The sequence below is a fragment of the Cebidichthys violaceus genome, unplaced genomic scaffold, assembly GCF_023349555.1.
Source record: "Cebidichthys violaceus isolate CVI_PGR_0920_01 unplaced genomic scaffold, fCebVio1.0.p SCAF_8, whole genome shotgun sequence".
In the NCBI taxonomy this organism is placed as follows: domain Eukaryota; kingdom Metazoa; phylum Chordata; class Actinopteri; order Perciformes; family Stichaeidae; genus Cebidichthys; species Cebidichthys violaceus.
Window position 1 is genome coordinate 6276234 of NW_027176964.1, and position 21758 is coordinate 6297991.

General features: G+C 37.9%; 2 protein-coding genes across 2 annotated transcripts; both read left to right on the forward strand.

The window, feature by feature from the left end:
* Positions 1 to 2171: 2171 nt before the first annotated feature.
* LOC137866037 (solute carrier family 22 member 13-like) lies at positions 2172 to 7566 on the forward strand. Its single transcript, XM_068701674.1, has 10 exons — positions 2172 to 2546; positions 2635 to 2738; positions 3386 to 3540; positions 5060 to 5228; positions 5318 to 5438; positions 6008 to 6102; positions 6406 to 6620; positions 6706 to 6814; positions 7082 to 7288; positions 7411 to 7566. The coding sequence occupies exons 1-10, from the start codon at positions 2172 to 2174 to the stop codon at positions 7463 to 7465; spliced, it is 1605 nt and encodes a 534-aa protein (XP_068557775.1). The 3' UTR covers positions 7466 to 7566.
* A 7466-nt stretch (positions 7567 to 15032) lies between these two features.
* Positions 15033 to 19590, forward strand: LOC137865892 (solute carrier family 22 member 13-like). Its single transcript, XM_068701443.1, has 10 exons — positions 15033 to 15407; positions 15486 to 15589; positions 16325 to 16479; positions 16871 to 17039; positions 17128 to 17248; positions 17412 to 17506; positions 17927 to 18138; positions 18234 to 18342; positions 18885 to 19091; positions 19196 to 19590. Exons 1-10 carry the CDS (start codon positions 15033 to 15035, stop codon positions 19251 to 19253), a joined length of 1605 nt encoding a protein of 534 aa, XP_068557544.1. The 3' UTR covers positions 19254 to 19590.
* Positions 19591 to 21758: the final 2168 nt, after the last annotated feature.

Here is a 21758-nt window from a genome sequence, read left to right on the forward strand (position 1 = left end):
GCCCCAAACTTGACATGCTTGATTGCTGTCGTGATTTTAGGTCTTCTGCATGCCAATATTAACTCATAGTCATAGCGCCACCTACTGGCAACCACAAACGTAAACAGAATTCTATAATAACAGCGGCCCAAACAGGGTTTGTGGGCACACCATGAGAAAAAGACTTCTCTGATCTAAATATGTGCAAACTAAGATGCTTGGAGAACAAAAGTTAATCAACAGTGTTTTTCAAACCATGTCAGTGGGCATTAGTATAAATGATCTGTCTAGAGCATCTACATGAGAATCAGGTTAAATGTTACAATGAATGCTTCACACTACAATCTAAAGTTACAGAAGAGCTTAAAATGAAAACAGTGTCAAATTAAAGTGTTCAAGTAAAAACAAATGACACTGCTGTTCTGTTAACTTTCATGTAAGTCCAAATACAATCAGTAGGACACTGCAGGGAGTTGAACTCCATCCCAGTAACCTGACAGTCTGTTATGTTACAAATACTGAAGCACATTCACACGTTCATTTTCTTAATGATCTTAACAGGCTTACATTTATGATTGTATCGGAGCTACACTCAAAACATTTGAGGCTTAAGACCTGGCAACATGGTCTTGCTATGCTGCTGGTCGACGCAGGAAATATCATCTAACTTGTGCTTGCAGTGTATGATGGTCACAGAAATGCATTGCTGCATCAACCAGAGTCCTGCCAGTACCCTCGACGTGTGTGACGTTGCGAGGGCCCGATCAATGCTGCTTGCAGCTTTAATTAGTCTTGTATTTTCTCTGAAATTAATTGACAATGCTGCGGGGATGAGGTATTTTTGTAGGCCAACCTTTGAAATTAGCATTAAAAAAAGATAATGGGATTTTTTACATTAGATTTTAGAATTATTGAATAAAATACTGTATGACACTGTTTTGTTGAGCAAGATGATCTTCACAAATGAACACCACTTTTATGGTTTTGAAGAGTAAATGCAAAAAGTAAAACGTTAACGTCAAACTAACTATACGACAGTTGCATGAGCGCGAGTATACCAAAGGTTGTGAAGTGTGCTTTATAGTCTCATTTATTCACTTATTAGCAACCATGTAAAAGCTCTAAGATTCAAAAGTGAGGTATTTACTTATGTATTTTATATCGTAAAAAGGTTAAAATCTCTTAGGTTGTGTTTACCACAGACATTTTTTTATATATCTAACCAAAAACCCATTCAAACCTTCAAGACAAGAGAACCAGAAGTGCAACATATGGTAACTCATTTGCGGTTTTTATGACTCATTCCTGTACCACTTTAGAAGTTGCTAAGCAAAGCTTGCTTATTAGCTAAATAGAAACCTACAAATTTCTCCAATAATTTATAAGACTTTGTGCCACCACTTTGTTTAGCTTGTACCTGGGATCTTGAAGGCAAGGGATATACTATGAGAAACTGTAATAATAGAGGGGACTTCCATTTTAGTTCAAAGTGCAGAATGATAGTTTTGAAAAGAAATGTGTAGTAGAAATCAAATGTCCATTTTAGTGTAAGACAGCTCACAAAGTTACTGTTTACTGTTACTGCCATTCTCGTCGTTGTGCCAGTGTCTACCAGACTTGCTTTGTGTTTCTTTGCTTGGGCAAAACAAACTGTAAAATTTGGCTTCATATATTGCTTATCATTTGTACTAAATTTAATTCCATAGAGATTGCTACAAGTATTTCAAGGTACATGTAGTTAGTTGTAGCCTAAAACAATTAAATGGTCTGGAAATTACATGATGATGATATCAATCATCCACATGCTAACCTCTACTTTTTCTCTCCTGACCACCAGGATGCACGATACAAAATATGATTACTAACCTTTTGGCTGCAATGGCCATACATGGCACAAGCTCAACTTTTAATGTGGTCAGCTTTGAAAGTAAATAAAAGATCATTTCAAATAACACTCTATTCCTGAGGTTGGTCAAATCATTTACTTTCACCTGCATCAATTGTGCACAGCATCGTTTTATATCACTTTAGTTATATTTTAATTGGTTTAACGATGTCTGTGCACGTCAGGTGACCACCAGTCAATGTAATAAATCTATGTGCTTGAATATAAGTTAGTTGGGTTAAACATTGATGGATTTAGGTTAAAACTGTGGCGCAGCACTTTTCAAAGTGAGATACCTGATATCAACATGGCAGATTTCGGAGAGATCCTGAGGAGCATTGGAGAATTTGGGTTATTCCAGCAGCTCACTCTGATTGCACTTTGCTTTCCAAATGTCATTCAGTCTTTTGTCTTTGCAAGCTTTATTTTTATCCAGTCTGACCCAGAGCGACACTGTAACACAGACTGGATCCTTCAGGCTGACTCCAACCTGACCGCAGATGAGCAGCTGAACCTGACTCTGCCCCGGGAGGAGGATGGGACCTTCAGCAAGTGTCAAATGTTTGTCCCTGTGGACTGGGACATCGGAGCCATCAGGGAGTACGGACTCAATGAGACCACAGGGTGCCGGAATGGATGGGTTTACTACAACACGATGTATGATGCCACCATAGTCACTGATGTACGTAATGAGTGAAGACAAGCTGACATTTGGTTAATGAATTAAACATTCATGAATTATTTCATAAAACATTTTTCTTTTTTAACAGTTTGATCTAGTTTGTGACAAAGCTAACTTGATCGAAGTGATACAAGCAGTTTTCATGGCAGGGGTTCTTGTTGGTTCCCTCATATTTGGACCTTTTGCTGAATCGTAAGTATTTCATACAGTAACGATTTGTGTTTTTGGTCTATGAAAGAAATGCATGCAATTTAGATATGGAGCTTTTTTGTCCTATCTTTATTCAGCCCTTGCTTGCACTTGGATTTGCTCTGTTTCCACTCAAACTGTATGCTTGCACTCAGATATTATTGAAATCCCGCTGTTAAACCACAAATTGTTTACTTCCGGTTTTGTGTGGATGCAGGGATGATGTATTTTTGTAGGCCAACCTGAGAAATTAGAATCAACAAAAAGCTCATGGCTTTTTTCATATTCGATTTTGGATTATTGAAAAAAACAAAAAAGCTCTGTGGCAAACAAACATTTATGATACTTATGCGTTTTGTTTAGTTAATCTTCTTAATTGTCACAAATTAACATGGATTAAATGAACACGATACGACATTCATTTGGAAGCATTAGAGATACATATTTCCCAAAATGTTGAACTATTTCTCCAAATCCTGACCATAGCATTAACTTTAAAACTAACTACAGGAGACAAACACAAATACCTACAAATGCAGCAGTGTTATAATGGCTGTTGTGTTGAAATCCTTTGGTATACATAATGCTAATGCTCAGTTCAAGTCATACTGTCTATTCTGTATAATTTTCTTCATCTCTTTCTGTTGCAGGTTTGGTCGCAAACGAGCAACTCAAATTCCAGCAGTAATAATGTTTATATTTACTGTAACAACAGCCCTAAGCCCAAATGTCTACCTATATTTAGTATTCCAGTTCTTGGTGGGAGTTGGAGCTGGAGGATATCGAATCAACTGTATTATACTGTGTAGGTATACTGAGTTTATGCATATTTAGGATAAGGTAGCAACAAAAGGCTTTTTGTTGTATTAAAACCAGGTAAGCCCGAGGGTCCCCCATTTGGATGCAGAGTACATAAAAACTTAGAGAGTTTTGTGTTAAAAGTAACTGGCAGAGAACCCCCGAAGAACGAATATAATGATGTTATAGTTCTGCAGAAACCTCAGCGTCCTGGGAACAACATAAACTCGGTCACTTCTACATGAGACAAACACATCTCCCATCAGCCAAGCAAACAAATAACAAAATATCATAAATCATACTCGATATGACTGGAAAAGACCGGAGAAAACAGCTGCTACACTCCGTTAGCAACGTGCTACCTACGAACATGCAGCATGAAAAAGCACGTCCGCTTGACGGAGATTACGGACATATCTTCCATTTCTCTCTCCGGTAAACCATCGCAGAGATATTCAGCTTCGAACACAAAAAGTCACACAGCTTTCATCGAATATTGTACTCACTTTTGGTCGAATCTCAGCGAAAAAATGAAATATCTCCGTACTTCCACTGCTTGGTATGTCCAGCTGCATGTGCTCCGTGTGAATCCGTTCGATTCGTGTCTCTCCGACACTCCTCGGCTTCTTGGGAGGGTTGGAAGCTCAGCAAATTAGATTTCAGATCTGCCATCAGATGGGACGTTTATCATTCCCATTGGCTAATAGTGCTGTCAATCATCTAGCTTTCAATTCCAGGCAATTCTATTGGCTCCTACGGTTCGAAGGAGGTCTCAATGGTGAAAATCGGAGAAAGGGGGGCTGAGATACAGCCCTGAACAGAGAGAGTGGGCTGAATCTGAAGCAGTATGTGACCATAAACTAAACAACTAAAAAGGGCTTAGAAAGAGTTTAAACACTCAAAAAAGGTCCAATCTTCTGTCTTTTGATTCATTGAACATCAGGAGTGATACATAGAAGTGATATAGAGTGTTTTTGAATTTAAAAAATAGTTTTTTATTCAAATATTGGAATATTTAATCAGTTTTTTAATTTGATATGCTCTATATTTTATAAATGTTTCACTGTATCTATGTATAACTGTGTATAGAGAGCCTTTATCAGTTGTTATAAGAGCTGGGAATATTTTAAATCTTGGATTTCCATAATTTCCAAAAACCAATATCCTGAAATTGCTGTTTTTCCAGGGCGAGTTTTAGAATTTTCCAAGTTGTGCTGTGTTCCATCCTTATCTTATGTTAACCTGTAACATGTATACTGATAGTTCCATGATTTTTCACATCTCAAAAATATATAAAAAAAAAATATTTTTTATTTTTTTATTTTTTTATTTAATTATACACTTAATTAGGTATTTCTTATCTTTATTCGAGCTGAGGCCTGCAAATAGGCCTCGTTTTTAAAAATGACCATCGCAATTTCCCAAAAGGCCAGGTTGACCTCTTTTAAATCTTATACTGTCTTTATTTTACAGGAGAAGGTGTTTAAATGCAATGTACATTGAATGTTATATTTTCCTGATTGCAGCCACTGAGTGGATCGGGCCATCCAAAAGATCGTGGGGAACATGTGTGGCTCAGTTATTTGGTGCAGTTGGACAGTGCGTCCTCGCTGGTGTGATCTACGGAATCCGACACTGGAGACTGACTCAACTAATCACAGCATCTCCAGATATATTGCTTGTTATCTACATATGGTGTGCATATTCACCCTTTTTATCTGTCTTTATTGTTTTGTTTGCAAATTATTGACTAATTGAACTGTCACTGTTCTTGTTTTTATCAGGTTCATTCCAGAGTCAGCCAGATGGTTGTTAAGCAGGGGAAGGACAGAAGAGGCCAAACAGCTGATTGTCAAGGCGGCCGCCATCAACAAACGCACTGTTCCAGACTCTCTGTTGGAAAAGGTATTGAAACTTAAAGCTGCCACATATAATATGTTAAGCAGCAGTGTTCTACCAGATTGGTATGACTTATGTATAATAGCTGAAAAAAAAATGAGATCCCTGTGAAATTTCCTGTCAATGTGTGTGGGTCACGATTAGATGCTGTCTCATTTATGTGACATAAATAACAGAAAACAAAATTCATGAAATCATATAGAGTTGTCAAGGTGTTTTTTAAATGATAACCACAAATGAAAATATTTCAGTGGACACTGATTTATTTAGATATATATCTCATTGCTTATTCATTTATTACATTTCTATTTTTCATATGACATAGCTTTATTTGATTTCTTTATAATAATTACATTGTCTAGTTATTCATTTATTTGTCAATTTCATTAATATAATTACAAGCTATCTATTCTACGATATTCATACTGTTTTCTGTATAATTATTTATACAGAAATACCTATTACTATTAGTTTGAGGTTATTGTTTTACCTGTTTTCAGTAGAATATGATGTGCCTGATATTGAAGTATATAGGATATGTGTAGTTAACACATTAAATACAATTTCTGCCACAGATTGCAATGAAAGAGCCTGTGAACAAAGGAGGTATAAAGATTATTTTCAGATCACCTCTACTGATCAGATATTTCTTCATTGTAGTATTGGGTTGGTAAGTTGAAATTTCCAAAAATAATATTTACAAAATGCTAAATAAAAGTGAGACAAACACTATATTAAATATTGAAGTGATTGAATGAACACTAGTATTATTAGTACTATAAGTAGCAGCTATTCATTGCATATGTATTACTAATGTTCAACTAGCTAAGTTGGTTAGTTGGGTGGTAATTTACTTGTGATATAGCAGAATTAAATGACCAATCACAAATCTGGAACATTCAAAAAATGTTGTACATGTGCTATGAAAGTGATGATATGATATGATAATGCAGGGCGTCTTCTGTTTTTTAAGGTTTTCATTGAACCTTGCCATTTACTGCCTGTACTTCAATATGGGAAACTTCGGCTTGAACATCTTCTTGACACAGTTCTTGTTCGGTGCTATTGAAATACCAGCTAATTTACTCTCCATGTGGCTTTTGGAAGTTTTTGGGAGAAGAATATCACTCATATCAACACTTCTGACCGGGGGACTCTTTTGCATATTTATCCTTGCTGTTCCTCAAGGTAAACCATTTGATTTGGTCAGCAAATTGACAATGTCATGTCTATGTCTTGTTTGTTAGGTTTAATCTCTTTTTTATGTTTTCAGGACATGCCATTGCTGTTACATCTTTAGCTGTCGCAGCTCGTTTTTTCCTGATCTGGGCTGGTTCTATATGTAATGTCTTTATGCAGGAGTTGTTTCCCACACCTGTCAGGTAGGTGTTCACAGTTTATATTTAGCCTTGTGACTTTTGTGCAAACTTTATAGACCAGGATGAAAAAAAACATACATCAAATTACTTTATTAGCCTACTCCGGTGTTCAGTGTCTTGACAAATTAAGTAATAAGTAGTAAAAGGTTCATACATTCAAAATATATATTTATAATCTTTTCCTGTGTCTGTTTAAACCAACTCAGAGTTAGCACATGTGCTATTTGACCAATATGGGGAAGTTTTAACTGTTATAATGACCCCTTTCAGACAAACAGCCACAGCTTTAGGAGCCATGTCAGGAAGACTAGGTGGATTACTGGCTCCACTGCTCAACATCTTGGCTGTGTACCACTGGGCCATACCCACCACAGTCTTCAGCAGCTTTACACTGGTCAGTGGAGCTCTCTGCTTCCTGCTTCCTGAGACCAGGAGAAAAGAGCTTCCCGAGTCAGCTGATGAGGCCGAGAACAACAGGTGACTAGAACAAATATGTAATAATCATTATCATCATTAGACAAGTTGATATCTCTTACATTTCCTTATTTCATCAAGGATAACCCTAAGTTGTGCATCTGTTTCTGTCCTGTGTCTTTCAGAAATTATACCTCCACAAAAACAGAACGCCCTGATCAAGAATCAACCAAGCTGTAGAGATGTGTCTTATGGTTTATTCATTAAACCTGCTGATTGCATTTGCTTCAAACAATTCATTACTCATCACTTACTGTACATAATTTTTTTACCAAACTGAGGATCGGGACCTATTTTCGAGGACTAAATAGAGTGCAGTGACTAAGTACACATTGCAATTCAATAAAACCTGTATGAAGGTTTTTATACTATTAGCTTATTGTATAGTTAACATTGTCCTGTCTGCTGCCTCAATTGCTTTCATTCACTGTAGCCACAACAACCTAGCTTGTAAATATGATCCTAATGAAAAAATACTTGCTCGTAGGCAAGGCAGGTATTTGGAAAGGCTCATTTGTATGAGCAAATTGCATATGATTTAAGGAGTCATATAAAATGCACACCCCATGTATAATATTTCATGAAATGTGTAAATCTCTGCTTCAATGACATCAGTCCTTTCTGTCTTGCTTTGGCAGAAGGATTACTGCAGCTATTAGCGAGGCGGACCTTGCATTTGTCTTTTATAATTTCTGCAGCCATTATTGACCAGTTATGTTCCACATGACTCGGCATTTTCCAAAAGCATCACATGATGACTGTTTGTATCGTTCTTCTTCCCTTTAGCCTGGGTAGAATTGGTTGTGGCGATTAAGTTAAGCAGGTGGCATGCACCTTTGATGAAAACTCAAAACAGTTCAGGCAGTAGGTCCTCGCATTGTCATATCCTCATTATAGGATATAGTTGTTCCAAATGGAACTTCTAAACATTGAGGATGCATGTAACGTTGCCTTTAACATAAGTTTTTTCACACATACAAACACTATCATTATGCTTCAGATGTAAACACCTGCTGTGACATATTCTACACTGGGTAAGTTTAGGTATTGGTTAAAATCGCAGTTGGATACTTTTAGGTATCAGAAATACGTATGGGGGGACAGCATACCATAACGTATCATTACAGTTGTTAATTTTTTGATTACAGCACCAAATTTGTCAGATGCGTTGATAGATATATTGGGAACACAAATTGGATATTGGGCTGTCACAAACTCGCACCTGGTGGTCGTGGCAGCCATTCTTTCAAAGTGGTCAAACTTTCCAATTCCATTCGACCCACATGCAATAACACACATAATCTAGATCCTAGTAACCCTGAGAACCAAATGAAATACTCACTGTCGTGGAAAAAAATATCCTGTACCTGCTTTGCGTGAGTCTTTTGCTGCTGAAATAAAGAATACCAAAGACCAGAGGTTCCCTTCTGTATATTTATTTTCTGCGCAGAAAAGGTTCAATCATCACATCAGAATGCGTACAGTCTCAGTGAGGAAGAACCTCGAAAAAAATGAACAAGCTTTCTTTATACAGAATGAGCAAAGGTGGGGGCCGATGGCCAATGTTACAGACATTTCGGTCTCAGACTTTTGGTCTCAGACTGATAGGAACAACAAGCAAAACAAACGGCCAGCAACCGAAACAAGCGGCTCGAAGGCTTTGGCGCTGGGATATTCTCATACAACAGTCTCAAAACACAGTTATCTATGTGAACAGGCAAGAGAGAATACTTCTTTCCCACAACAAAGACACAGTGGTGCAGTTCAACAAAGTTCAGAGCAGAAGTACTTATGCATGCATACAATATATTAATATACTCAATAGAAATATATACTAAGTAGAAACATATACTAATATACTCAATAGAAATATATATTAAGTAAAAACACACACACACACACACACACACACACACACACACACACACACACACACACACACACATATATATACACACACACACACACACACACTACGTAAAAAATACCATTACATCACTCACAATACTATGAACTTTTATATTGTAAGTTGGCATTCCACTATATTCTAATTTGATCATATAATGCCGTGAATCAGTAAAAACAGTTCTTGTAGCATTATTTTGTCAAGATGTTGGATCCTAGAGAAAACATTTTGTTTGTTTTTTTAATTAAAAAAGTACAGAAGCACATAAGCAACATATCTATAATTATGTTGAATGTTGACGTCTCTGGTAGATATAGTAACTTTATTAGTTGTATGGACACCAGCTCTCTGTGATGGTGGAAGATTACAACTTGGGACCAAGAGTGACCCTCTGACATGCCCAGAGGACCTGTCTCCAGCTCAGGCTAAAGCCCCTGATGCTACCTGTTCTTGATGGAGCTGCCATCATTCAGATGATGAAGTCAGCAGGTGCCAAGACATTTGATGCAATTCCAAGCAAATATTCATCCTGAATACCTCTGTCCAGCTGCACAGTGTGTCACAGCAAGAGCCACTGCAGAAAGAGTTTTAGGAGACTTGTGGGTGGGAAGGCCGCCATACCAGGAAGCTGGCAGAAGTTTATGCAGGTTGACAGCAATAAGACAGGACTATTCAGTTTCCTGTCCACGGTCCTTCTTCAAGCGTTCTGTGAGAAAGACAAGGAAATTGTCCTCATTGATGGGTAGGGGGTGCTCAGCACACAGTGACTGCAGAATCTCCAACCCATGGACATGGGTAGAAGGCAGCATGGTCAAAATGAAAGTCACTGCTGCAAACTAACAGATGCATGTCTGATACTGGCAAATGTACCAAAATAGATCCAAGATGATGCAATGAACATTATTTAGAGGTTTGTAATGCTTATTTTTGATAGATCCAGTACCAGGATAGACCATGAAAAACCTTTGCGCAACAATCCTGCCTACCCAACCTTATCTGGTTGTTCATGCAAAGAGACAATCTCATAATTTTGTTGCATTTATTTTCATTTGTGATAAAAAAAAAAGACACATTTTTCTTTAACTTGTATGTAAATAATATTTGTGGTGTTGAAAACATGGAAACAGCTGCTCAAAGATTGGAAAAGTGTTCCTTAATGGTGGAATCCATTTTGGAAAATGGCCAATCTGCTATGATCAAATATCCAAATTTCTTCTCAATATATTAAGCCAAATATGAACAAGCTTCATATTTATATATTCAATATGAACAAGCTTGTTCATAAAGAAAGCTTGTTCATATTACAAGCTCCGGCGGGTGTAGTAAGGGCCGGAGAGAAGCGGAGAACGATCTGGCAGTGAGTGTGTGTGAGACTGGGGTCTAAATAGTAGGTGCAGCAGAGAGAGCAGGTGAGAGTGATTGGGCTGATGAGGTGGGTGTGACTAACAGGTGCACTGAATGAGCTGATTAGGTGAGTGAGAGATAGAGTGACAGGAGAGAAGGGGCAGAGCTGTGACAAAATATGTACCACATTTGGCACTTTTATCACAAAATGAACAATAGGAAGCTATGCCGCCCAACTATATGGATTTGTTGAGACTAACTCAATCTGGCCCACAACTGCTTGGACGCTAATCTAATGTTGGGAATGAAAAGGAGTGTGTTTGAGTTATCAGCATATGAGAAAACTACATTATTGACATCAATAGAATTATTAATGTCAGTAAGATTATTAACGATTATTAATAATAACGGGACATCCCCCTGCGAACAGGGCACAATAACCAAACTATAAACTGAGTCTCATAATTAGTATTCACTCAGTGTCAATAGTCAAAGTACTGTTCCACATTCAGAGTGAAAAGTGAAGGTGTTGAGTTCGAGCACAGACCACATATCCAGCTATTATCACAATACATGCACAAAGTAATCACAGACAGCTGCTCTTTAAGGTATACTAGAGTTTATTAAGTTCCAATAATAATGATCTAGTCAACTAATATCTAAACTAACAACAAAACTATACATTCATGAGCACGCTATCTAAAATCAACAAACTATGGTAAGGGGGGGAGTGTGTGTGCGTGTGTGTGTGTGCATGCAGTGTGTGTAAGGGGGAGGGGCGAGAGAACAGCTCATACAACGTATGACGTAATCTGAGACGTGGCGACGTCTCTCGCGAGACCACGAGATGTCGCGAGACTCTAAAATGGCGGTAGACAATAGAGCTCTCGTTATCTACATGTGCCTGAAGCAGTTAGCGCACCCCGGAGCTACATTAGCTTAAAGCTATATGTGTGTGTGGGTTAGTAAAAGAAGAGAGAAAACAAACGAGACAAATAAATCCTCCAAAAACAGATTAAGATCCTCCCCGCCGCGGTGGAGTACGGAAGATTGCCCTCTCAGCTACAGAAATACAGCCAGCGACTCTTTATCACAGCCGCGGTTCTGACCTCTGAACTGATGAGAAACAACTTCCGGCCTCACTAGCGGTGAATTATCACAACACGATTTCAGTGGTATGAAATACACAGTAACTTCTACACAACACCAATGATCTCGATCGTTAATCTCTGATTATTGAGCATACACACCATGTTATAAAAAATGACACAATAACTTTGCACACAAACAAGATAATAAAACACTAAATCAAACCTAAATCTGCCCAGACTCTCAGCCTTACTATGCGTCGATTTCGTGGCAGTCGATCGGTCCTTCTGAGTTTGTCGGTGGAACTCAGGCAGCAATAGATTCTGGTAGCAGAGAATCTCTTCGGCTCAGTACGGGAATTCCTTACGGCTGGAACAAAGTCGACTTTGATGGAGAGGAGAAATGTGCTTCTCTTTCTCTGAAGAGTCCGTTTCTTCACTTCTGCAGGAAAAATGTTCGCTTCCTCGACCAGGATGCGAACAAAAACAAAACAAACAGTCCAGTAGATACGTCCAGCAAATGTAAAACTGTTAAACCTAGGATTTCTTTTAAATACAGCAAACGTTGCGTTCATGCTCCTTTGTCGACCGAGAGGTCGAAGGAAAAAGCAAGGAGCTGAGAGGGAGAAACATACGTTTTATGGAAACAAGGCGGAACCGCAGGGGCCCCAGGGTGTCTGTGGCCCTCGGCCAATTAGATCGCCGTGTTGCATTTGAATGACGAGTTCACACCTTAATGTGAACTTCTTTCTACTGGGGGGTTGATGGTGACCAAACTCAAATCAGGCTCCAGGTTGCTCTGCAAGAAGGAAGGCCTGATTTCTTTGTCTCCGAGCACATGGTCAGACCCCAACACTAACAGTCTCAATACAAGCAGTTTGATGACATGGCATACAAATATTACCAAATGTGCAACATTATGATTGTTCTTGTTGTGTTTAAAATTAAGACTTCACTTTTCTGTCAAAAAAAATTCTCATGGAAATAATACATTTTATTTCTATTAGCTAGCAATTTTTTTTAAAAACAGAGTTATTACGGTATATGGTTAAAACCAATAAAAACAAATCAATAAATACAGTGGAAAGTTAATGTAGCCTCCAAATTAACTTACCGCCATATGCTTGTGCAGATTGGATGCTGCATTTTAGGCTGCTGTCTCAACATTTTTGGGTAAACACGGTTGGTTTTCTTCGACTTGAAGGTGAAATGCTCTCGGAAATGTGGTCATGGGCTTTCTTCTGTACCGCTTACTTACATTTGATGGTGGTTCCGCTGGCTCCCGCATAACAGGTCTTCTTCTTTGGGGCAGAACAGTCACGTGCCAGGCTCCCTCAAGCTGCCCCTTTGATTGATTGTAAATCTAAGATTGACTGTCAATCTGTCCACTCTTTGCCTCGAGGCCACTCTGTTGCAAAGTTTTGTCATATGACTTTTTTCCCCAGGTGGTACATCTAAAAATACTTCCTTTCAAGTAAAATTACAGATTTTTAAACATATTGTAAAAAAGTACAAGTAAATAAAAATGTAATCCATTACTTCCACCCCTGTCTGTGCATGCATGACTATATGATGCTTTCACTACTGAGGCTACAATACAGTTGTCCTTACTGAACTTAATTTTACAAGCATGTGATTTTTATGCCACAGACTTCACCTTCTCTTCACATGCACGCTATAACCAATAGCAATAGACTAGTGTGTGATGACTAAAGATAACTGTAATCTAACCTTCAAAGGTCCATCTTTTCAAGCACCTAGAAAATGCAGGCTGTATACTGATACTTTTGTTGATACAGCAAGGTGTCAATTATCACGTCATGTCAAAAAAACATTCAGCTACTTTTTTGATAACCTTTATAACATGAAGCTTGTAGCGTGAGCGGCTCCTGCCCCGTTTCTAGGCGGGGAAGTCTTTCGCACCTAACACGGTGGTTATTCTGTCAGCTGTCTCACCTGCGAGGATATACATTCCTCCTGGAGTTGTCAGAACAATACCTTCGGCCTTTTATCTGACCCCGTAGCTAAATTGTTAGGATTTCGGAATTAATTGTCTTCTTGAAATTCTTTTTTTACGGCTAATGCCCTAGGCGTTCTCAATGGGATGCAACCCTAACACCCTGTATGTAATAGTTATGTACATCGTCTATACTTTACTATTGCCTATTGTGAACATTCTCACCATTTTATGACTAACACTGCCAAGTCTTCACCCAGGGTACTTACCTTAAACTCCTCTGCATGCTTCAGTCGTCACTTCTGATCACACCATCAACGGACAGGGGAAGAGGGTTAAATTGTTCTAAAGGACTAGAATACTTGGAAGTTTTTCACACAAAAGTCACATAAAATAATTTCAATTCCATGAAACAGTCTCTGTGCTACAAGAACTAATTCTAACACTCCTACTGTAATGGGGTTCTCCTCTTTATCAGCTTTCACTGATTTGCTATGAGGTATATCTAGTCTCTACCCTAGAAATCTCCCCCTTTCTCTTCTCTTCTCTCTGCTCTGCTGTCTTCCTGTAAGTGCAGCTCTCTGACATTCCTGTGTTTTTGGGGGTCTATCTTTCCTCTGATAGCAAAAGCGTCTTCTATTCCTCACCTCTGAGGGGTAAGACAGTAGAAGGGTCTTCTGGTCCTCTATTCTAAGGGGGATAAGACCCCCAAGTCTAGTTGGGGAAAAAAGCCCAAACTCACAGATTCTCTGCTCCTTTTTATGCTGCTAAAAAGCTGGCACCTCCTTCATTTCATGTGTCACTCACACATGAGTCCTCCTGCTTCTTAGACACAGAATGTAACTGGTTTTAACTGGTTTGGTCCTGTCACAAAGAGGAAGGATAAGTTTTGAGTGACTATTTTATAAAAGGCGTCTATGCAGTTTATATGGTTAATCACTTCTATTATGAATTAAAACAGTTTATAGGTTTAATCACCTCTATCAAGAAATAAAACAGTATATATGTTTAATGGTTATACTTTGAATCAAAAAGGTTAGAGGTTATACTTTTCTACGATCTCTCAACAAGCTGTTGTTGAAGGACTTTTATAATTGTTGTTTCAATGAAAAATATTTCATGGTATCGTCATATTTGTGATTGCAATGATTTCAGTCTTTTAAAGTGGGCATCTTAAAAAAAATTGCCAGGAAGGAGTCATGATTTCAGATGTCAGATAAGTCAAAGACGTTACAACAGTCTGAAGTTCAGTTCAGGTGAAAATAAAAAGACGCATGAAAAGAAACAATGTTCTTCATAACATAACCATATAACCATATAACCCGTTGAATTAAATAATTAGTAATCAGTTCACTATGATATCGTTCACTTAGGTTAAACATTAATGGATATTGGTTAAAGCTATGATGCAGCCCCTTTCAACCTACACAGAGTGAGATATATGATATCAACATGGCAGATTTTGGAGAGATCCTGAGGAGCATTGGAGAATTTGAGTTATTCCAGCAGCTCACTCTGATTGCACTTTGCTTTCCAAATTTAACTCAGTCTTTTCTTTTTGCCAGTTTTCTTTTTATCCAGTCTGATCCAGAGCGACACTGTAACACAGACTGGATCCTTCAGGCTGACTCCAACCTGACCGCAGATGAGCAGCTGAACCTGACTCTGCCCCGGGAGGAGGATGGGACCTTCAGCAGGTGTCAGATGTTTGTCCCTGTGGACTGGGACATCGGGGCCATCAGGGAGTACGGACTCAATGAGACCACAGGGTGCCGGAATGGATGGGTTTACTACAACACGACGTATGATGCCACCATAATCACTGATGTAAGTGTTGAGTGTAGAAACTGAAGAAATTACGGTCATGAAATTTGTTCATTAAATGTTTATTTTCTTTCTTTGCAGTTTGATCTAGTTTGTGACAAAGCTAACTTGGTGGAAGTGATACAAGCAGTGTTCATGGCCGGTATTCTCGCTGGTTCTGTTATATTTGGACCTTTTGCTGAATCGTAAGTGTATTTCATGCAGTAAAAAACTGTTTTTGATCAATGTGAACATTTAAAAAAAATGGAATACAACCCCACACACAGCTCCCATTCATAAATATTAATTTTTACAATTTTAGAAAGAAGATGCAATTTGTTTCCAACACTAAACTAAATACTAGCAGGGTATTGGCAAGTCTTGAAAAGTCTTAAGCATTGAATTTAGTTTTGTAACAAAAAGGTCGTAAATGCTATTGAAAAGTCCATCCTTTTTGTTTATTACCAACTTTTATTTTGCTTAACATGGGTAACAAACGTAAACAAACAAATACACAGCAAATAAAGCCAACCCTGAATTAAGTTAACTTAAGTTAACGTTAATCATTTTCATTGGTTAATCCATTCATCCATTTTATACTGCTTATCCAGGTCATGTTAATGTAATTCATTGTATTACTAGGAATTATTGTTGTATACTGCTGGGATGTACTGTCATATTTTTTTCTGACTAGCTTTCTATCATACTTGACATTTCTAGTGTTGATTCATATTCCTTATGTGTCCATATTAAATATCTATTGTCCAGTAAATAAACCATTTTGTTAATTTGTTAGATGAGATGAAATTAGGTGCATTGTAGCTATTGCAGTCTTTCTGCCAATGAGCACCATTATTTATTTTAATTCTGTGCTTTGACCATAAGAGAAGCTGGTCATTTCTTCTAAACTGTATCATTTTGTTAATGTCTTTCTGTTGCAGATTTGGTCGCAAACGTTCAACTCAAATTACAGCAGTTCTATTGTTCATATTTACTGTAACAACAGCACTATGCCCCAATGTCTACTTATACTTAGCATCCATGTTCATGGTGGGAGTTGGAGGGGGAGGCTATCGAATCAACTGCATTATACTGGGTATGAACTATATACAGGTATCATTTTACATGTGACATTATCTTTATTATCCAAATCAAACTATCATTGGACTTTAGACAATAAAACTTATCAAATACACTTGCATAATAGAAAATGTATAGAAATTATATTATTAGAAATTTTGCAAATATTGATTAATCAAATGATCTACAGAAGTAAATTATGTGAAGAACAATATATATTATCATTGACCACCAATTGGTTTGTGGCTGTTACAATGTCAGTTAATGCTCCTAGAAATTGTGTATGGCATTATGGCATCTTTCAAGTTATACTTCTAGCATTCGTTTTTGATTGTTGAAAACCAAAACAATCCCGGTCAAAACTGGCAACTTGAAAAATAATAAATTGTATATTTTCTTGATTGCAGCCACTGAGTGGATCGGGCCGTCCAAAAGATCGTGGGGAGCATGTGTGACTCAGCTATTTGGTGCAGTTGGACAGTGTGTCCTCGCTGGCATGATCTATTTCATCAGACACTGGAGACTGGCTCAACTAATCACAGCATCTCCAATTGCAGTGGTTGTTTTCTACATATGGTGTGCATCAACTATTTTTTATTGCCTTTTATTGTTTCATTTGTAAATTATTGACTATTTTAACTGTCACTTTCTCTGTTTCTTTGAGGTTCATTCCAGAGTCAGCCAGATGGTTGTTAAGCAGAGGAAGGACAGAAGAGGCCAAACAGCTGATCGTCAAGGCGGCCGCCATCAACAAATGCATTGTTCCAGACTCTCTTCTAAACAATGTACTGACCCCTCACATTTCTTTATTTCCCATTATCCATGGTGTTGGGTAATAATTTATGCTGCTTAAATGTATTTGTTACTGCTTTTACCAATCGTAGTAAACTATTAATATGACTTGATATCAAAACATATTTTAGTTTTACTAAAGACTTTCTGTTACAGATTGCTGTGAAAGATGTTGGGAACAAAGGAGGCATTAAAGTTATTTTCAGATCACCTGTACTGACTAAATATATCTTCATCATAACATTGGCATGGTGAGTGGACATTTCCAAGAGCTCCAGTAACGTCTTAAAGATAAACTACTTTAATCTTTAATGAAAAATGTTTTAAAAATATATAATCACTCTATATATAGCCATAAACGGGGAAATTAGATCAAGGGACCAAAAACGTTTTTTTGTACCAGGTTGTAAAGTGGGCAGTTTATCATGGGGATCTATGAGGATTGACTTTTTACTTTTGGAGCCAGCCTCAAGTGGCCATTTGAGGAACAACAGGGACAAACTGCAGCCTAATATGGAAAATGTGCTGATTAAGCCACACATTGTTCATGTTCGGATAGCCAAAGTGGTTAGTTGGGAGGTTATTTGATGCTGCGATTGAGACTAAGATGTTAATAATGCTATATAATGTAGGACAAGACTAATGTGTTTCCTTCCTGTCTTTAAACTCAGGTTTTCACTAAACCTATCCGTCTTCTGCCTGTACTTCAATATGGGAAGCCTCGGCTTCAGTATCTTTCTGACACAGTTCTTGTTTGGTGCCATTGAAATACCAGCTCATTTACTGTGTATGTGGCTGCTGGAGGTTTTTGGAAGAAAAAAGTTATTTGTAGCAACACTTCTGACAGGAGGACTCTCTTGCATACTTGTCTTGGCTGTTCAAGGTAATCCCCTTTACAATTTATAAAAATTACAACTTCATGTTCTTGTCCTGCGTGTCTGTTCTCAACTTTTGTTTTTGTACGTTTCTTTTTTTCAGGATATGCCATTGCTATTACGTCCTTAGCTGTTGCAGCACGTTTTTTCCTGCTCTCCGGTGTTACTATATGTAATGTTTTTGTTCAGGAGTTGTTTCCAACATCTGTTAGGTAGGTGTTCACAGGCTTAATGTGAAACAGCATTTAAGATGTACTAAATGGTTTGTCCTAACCTACAGGTGTCCAATGGTCTTAGATCTTTATGTAGAGCCCCTCTGGCCGTTCCAAAGTTGAGGCTGTGGGTAGGTGTCTGTCCACAGCTAATCTCGTATTCTGCTGTAGCAAATTTCCTAATATTAATCCTGCCTATAGTTATGGCTGAATTCTCAAGGACCTCTCGCAAATAAGCTTTTATTGCCTTTTTACTGCCCTCTGTCTCCTGACTCGTTTGTCTTACCCACCCCAGTTCAGAGATGCAACTCAGCTGCTGCTTAGCAGGCAGACAACTTGGGGAGTTTAATTTTGCTTTGGGCAAGATTGTATGAATTGTATTATACAACAACCTTTCTACTTGTATTGCTTTTGTTTGGCTTTCTGTCATAATGCTTTCTCTGTAACCTGCTATTTTTAAGCGTGCTATATAAATAGCATTTTGCTATTTGATCCAAATGTTTAAATGTCTTCTATTTTTCCACTTTTCCTTCCCCTTTCAGACAAACAGCCACAGCTTTAGGAGCCATATCAGGAAGAGTAGGTGGATTACTGGCTCCACTGCTCAACATCTTGGCCATGTACCACTGGGTCATACCCACCACAGTCTTCAGCAGCTTAACGCTCCTCAGTGGAGCTCTCTGCTTCCTGCTTCCTGAGACCAGGAGAAAAGAGCTTCCTGAGTCAGCCGATGAGGCCGAGTTCAACAGGTAACTATCGCAAATGTTCCATCGTCACATGTCATTAGACAAATTGATCTCTGACATTTTATCATTTGCTCCCTGATATCACTCATCTGTCCTTTGACTTTCAGAGACGGGACCTCCACAAACACAGCCAGTTGTTCGAGTCCAAAATCAACCAAGATGTAAATGTGTTTAAAATCTAGAATGTATTTTACTTTAACTGCACATAAGTCATCACTTCACATTATATAATTTTGTTTTCTTATTCTCCCAGGTCAAAAAGTAATATACTTTAGTGGATTAAAAATACAATTTAAGTATACTAAAGGTATAATACGAAAGTATTACTAGTATCCGTTAATTTAAAGTATATGTTAGATTGATGTTCAAAATAAATGTTTTAAGTTCAACTTCAATGTACTAAAAATAAATATACTAACTTTGCAATACTTAAGGGGGTATTTCAGTCTATTATAAAAAGTGTACTTTATTGTAAGTGTATTGTAAATTGTATGTAAGTGTCATTTTATAAAGTAGGCTATATCAAATTGCAAATATTTTTAGTGATATTTATACTTACGAAACGTATACTTACTTTTAAGTTATTTATAATACACAATTGCATCATTAAAGTGAACTTCAATTACACTTTATTAGAAGTGTCTTTAAGTAGACTTACAAAAAGTCCACTTAAATGTAAGTTCATGTTAGATAGATAGATAGATAGATAGATAGATAGATAGATAGATAGATAGATAGATAGATAGATAGATGTATAATTTATTCATCCTCAGGGGGAAATTTGTTTGTAGCAGCAGCAAACGAAGTTACACAGTAAAAAAAAAAAAATCATTAAGTATGGAAAAGGCACAATATGTACAATACAATAAAATAACAGTGCAGAACCTATTAATTTTAAAGAAAATAAAGTAATACAAAAAATGCACTGTATATACAATAAAATAAAATAAACTGTATTTCAATGTACTCTTAAAAAGTAAACCAAATTGCAAATAATTATAGTCAAGGGTGTAGGTTTACATATGGATGGTATGGACATGTCTCTACCAATATTTTGGGAGGACAGAATTGTCCCAACCAATATTTGAGCAAACTTCTCATACAACGCATTATCTATTATATTGTTGACCGGCGCGAAGAAATGCACTTCTGTTGTGATCATCGGTTGTAGCCAGCAATGAGGTCACTGAGGTCCGGACCTCGGTAATTATTTCCTAAAAAGCCCACTCTCTCCACTGACTGTGGATGTGAGGTGAGATTGTGGCGTACCGCGTGTCTCCAGAGCTCTCTTAGTCGCCTGACAGCACATCTATGGTCACTGCAGCGATGTTACACACAAAAACTATATGAAAACAAAAATCGTACTTGGTGAAATTTGCACAGTATTATAAGATTATCTAAAACTATTGGCACTCCACTGTGCCATTCTTTAATGCTATTTGATGTTATATTTCTACAACCGATGGGGATTATTCTCAGGAGAATAAATATTTGAAAGCAATACAGAATGCTTGAGAGCCTTCCTGCATTAAGCTCCATTATATTTTGTGATGTAATTAAAATCAATATATGATAATAACAAATTGTCTGTCTGTTGTCCAGTAACCAGTTTGCTCTTCCTGGTTGGGGAGACCATTGCTTTCATGGCCTGACAATCCTTTCAGATGTTCTTTGTCCGCTGTCCTCACCACCCGATAGTTTGCCGTTTCTCGTCTGAATAACCGGCTGCGTTGTCCACGTTTGTCACGCGGGGTGTCCGAGTGCTTGTCCGTTGTTCCTCCCCTCGAGGTCCTGCTTTTCTCTGCCTCCTCGCTCCACGCCCCACAGCGTACTTATCAATCTCGGTCCAATCTGGCGCCTCACCTGTGATTGTGTGATGCGCCTCAGGTGTGTTTGGGGAGTCTCTCGTTTGCCTGCCGGGCAAAGCAGAAAAGAACCAAAAGAAAAAATCACACTCCAAAAGAACATGCAAACTACTACCTTCCTGGCTACGCTTCGTATATACTCAGGTTATCTGCCTTAACTAACCCCAACAACCAGTGTATTCCGTTAAGTTAATGTGTTGCTTGGATGTATTCTTTCAGCTGCAACCCCGGCAGTGTGAAACGGACGGAGCAAATACAAAATATATATAAAAACATACCTCTAAGAGTAAGAAGAAAACAGTAAGAAGGTTTCCTTCCATAACTTATAATCACTCACAGCGTACATTAAAGTAACCGGAGCAAAGTAACACGGCATCCAGTCTGTGACTGTAAGACACGACTCTGACATGTCACACTACAACACACGAGTCCAGAAGCTGACACACATGAGTGAATATATGACATGAACATATGATGAGAGGATATACAGTTGTGGTCAAAAGTTTACATACACTTGTAAAGAACATAATGTCATGGCTCTCTTGAGTTTCCAGTTATTTCTACAACTCTGATTTTTCTCTGATAGAGTGATTGGAACAGATACTTCTTTGTCACAAAAAACATTCATGAAGTTTGGTTCTTTCATGACTTTATTATGGGTTAACAGAAAAAGTGACAAAATCTGCTGGGTCAAAAATATACATACAGCAACATGAATTAGCAATTTTGGTGACTTAGAAAGTTGTGTCAATGAAATGAGCTTCATAGCATGGCCTCTTAACTTCTTGTGAGTGATTATGAGTGA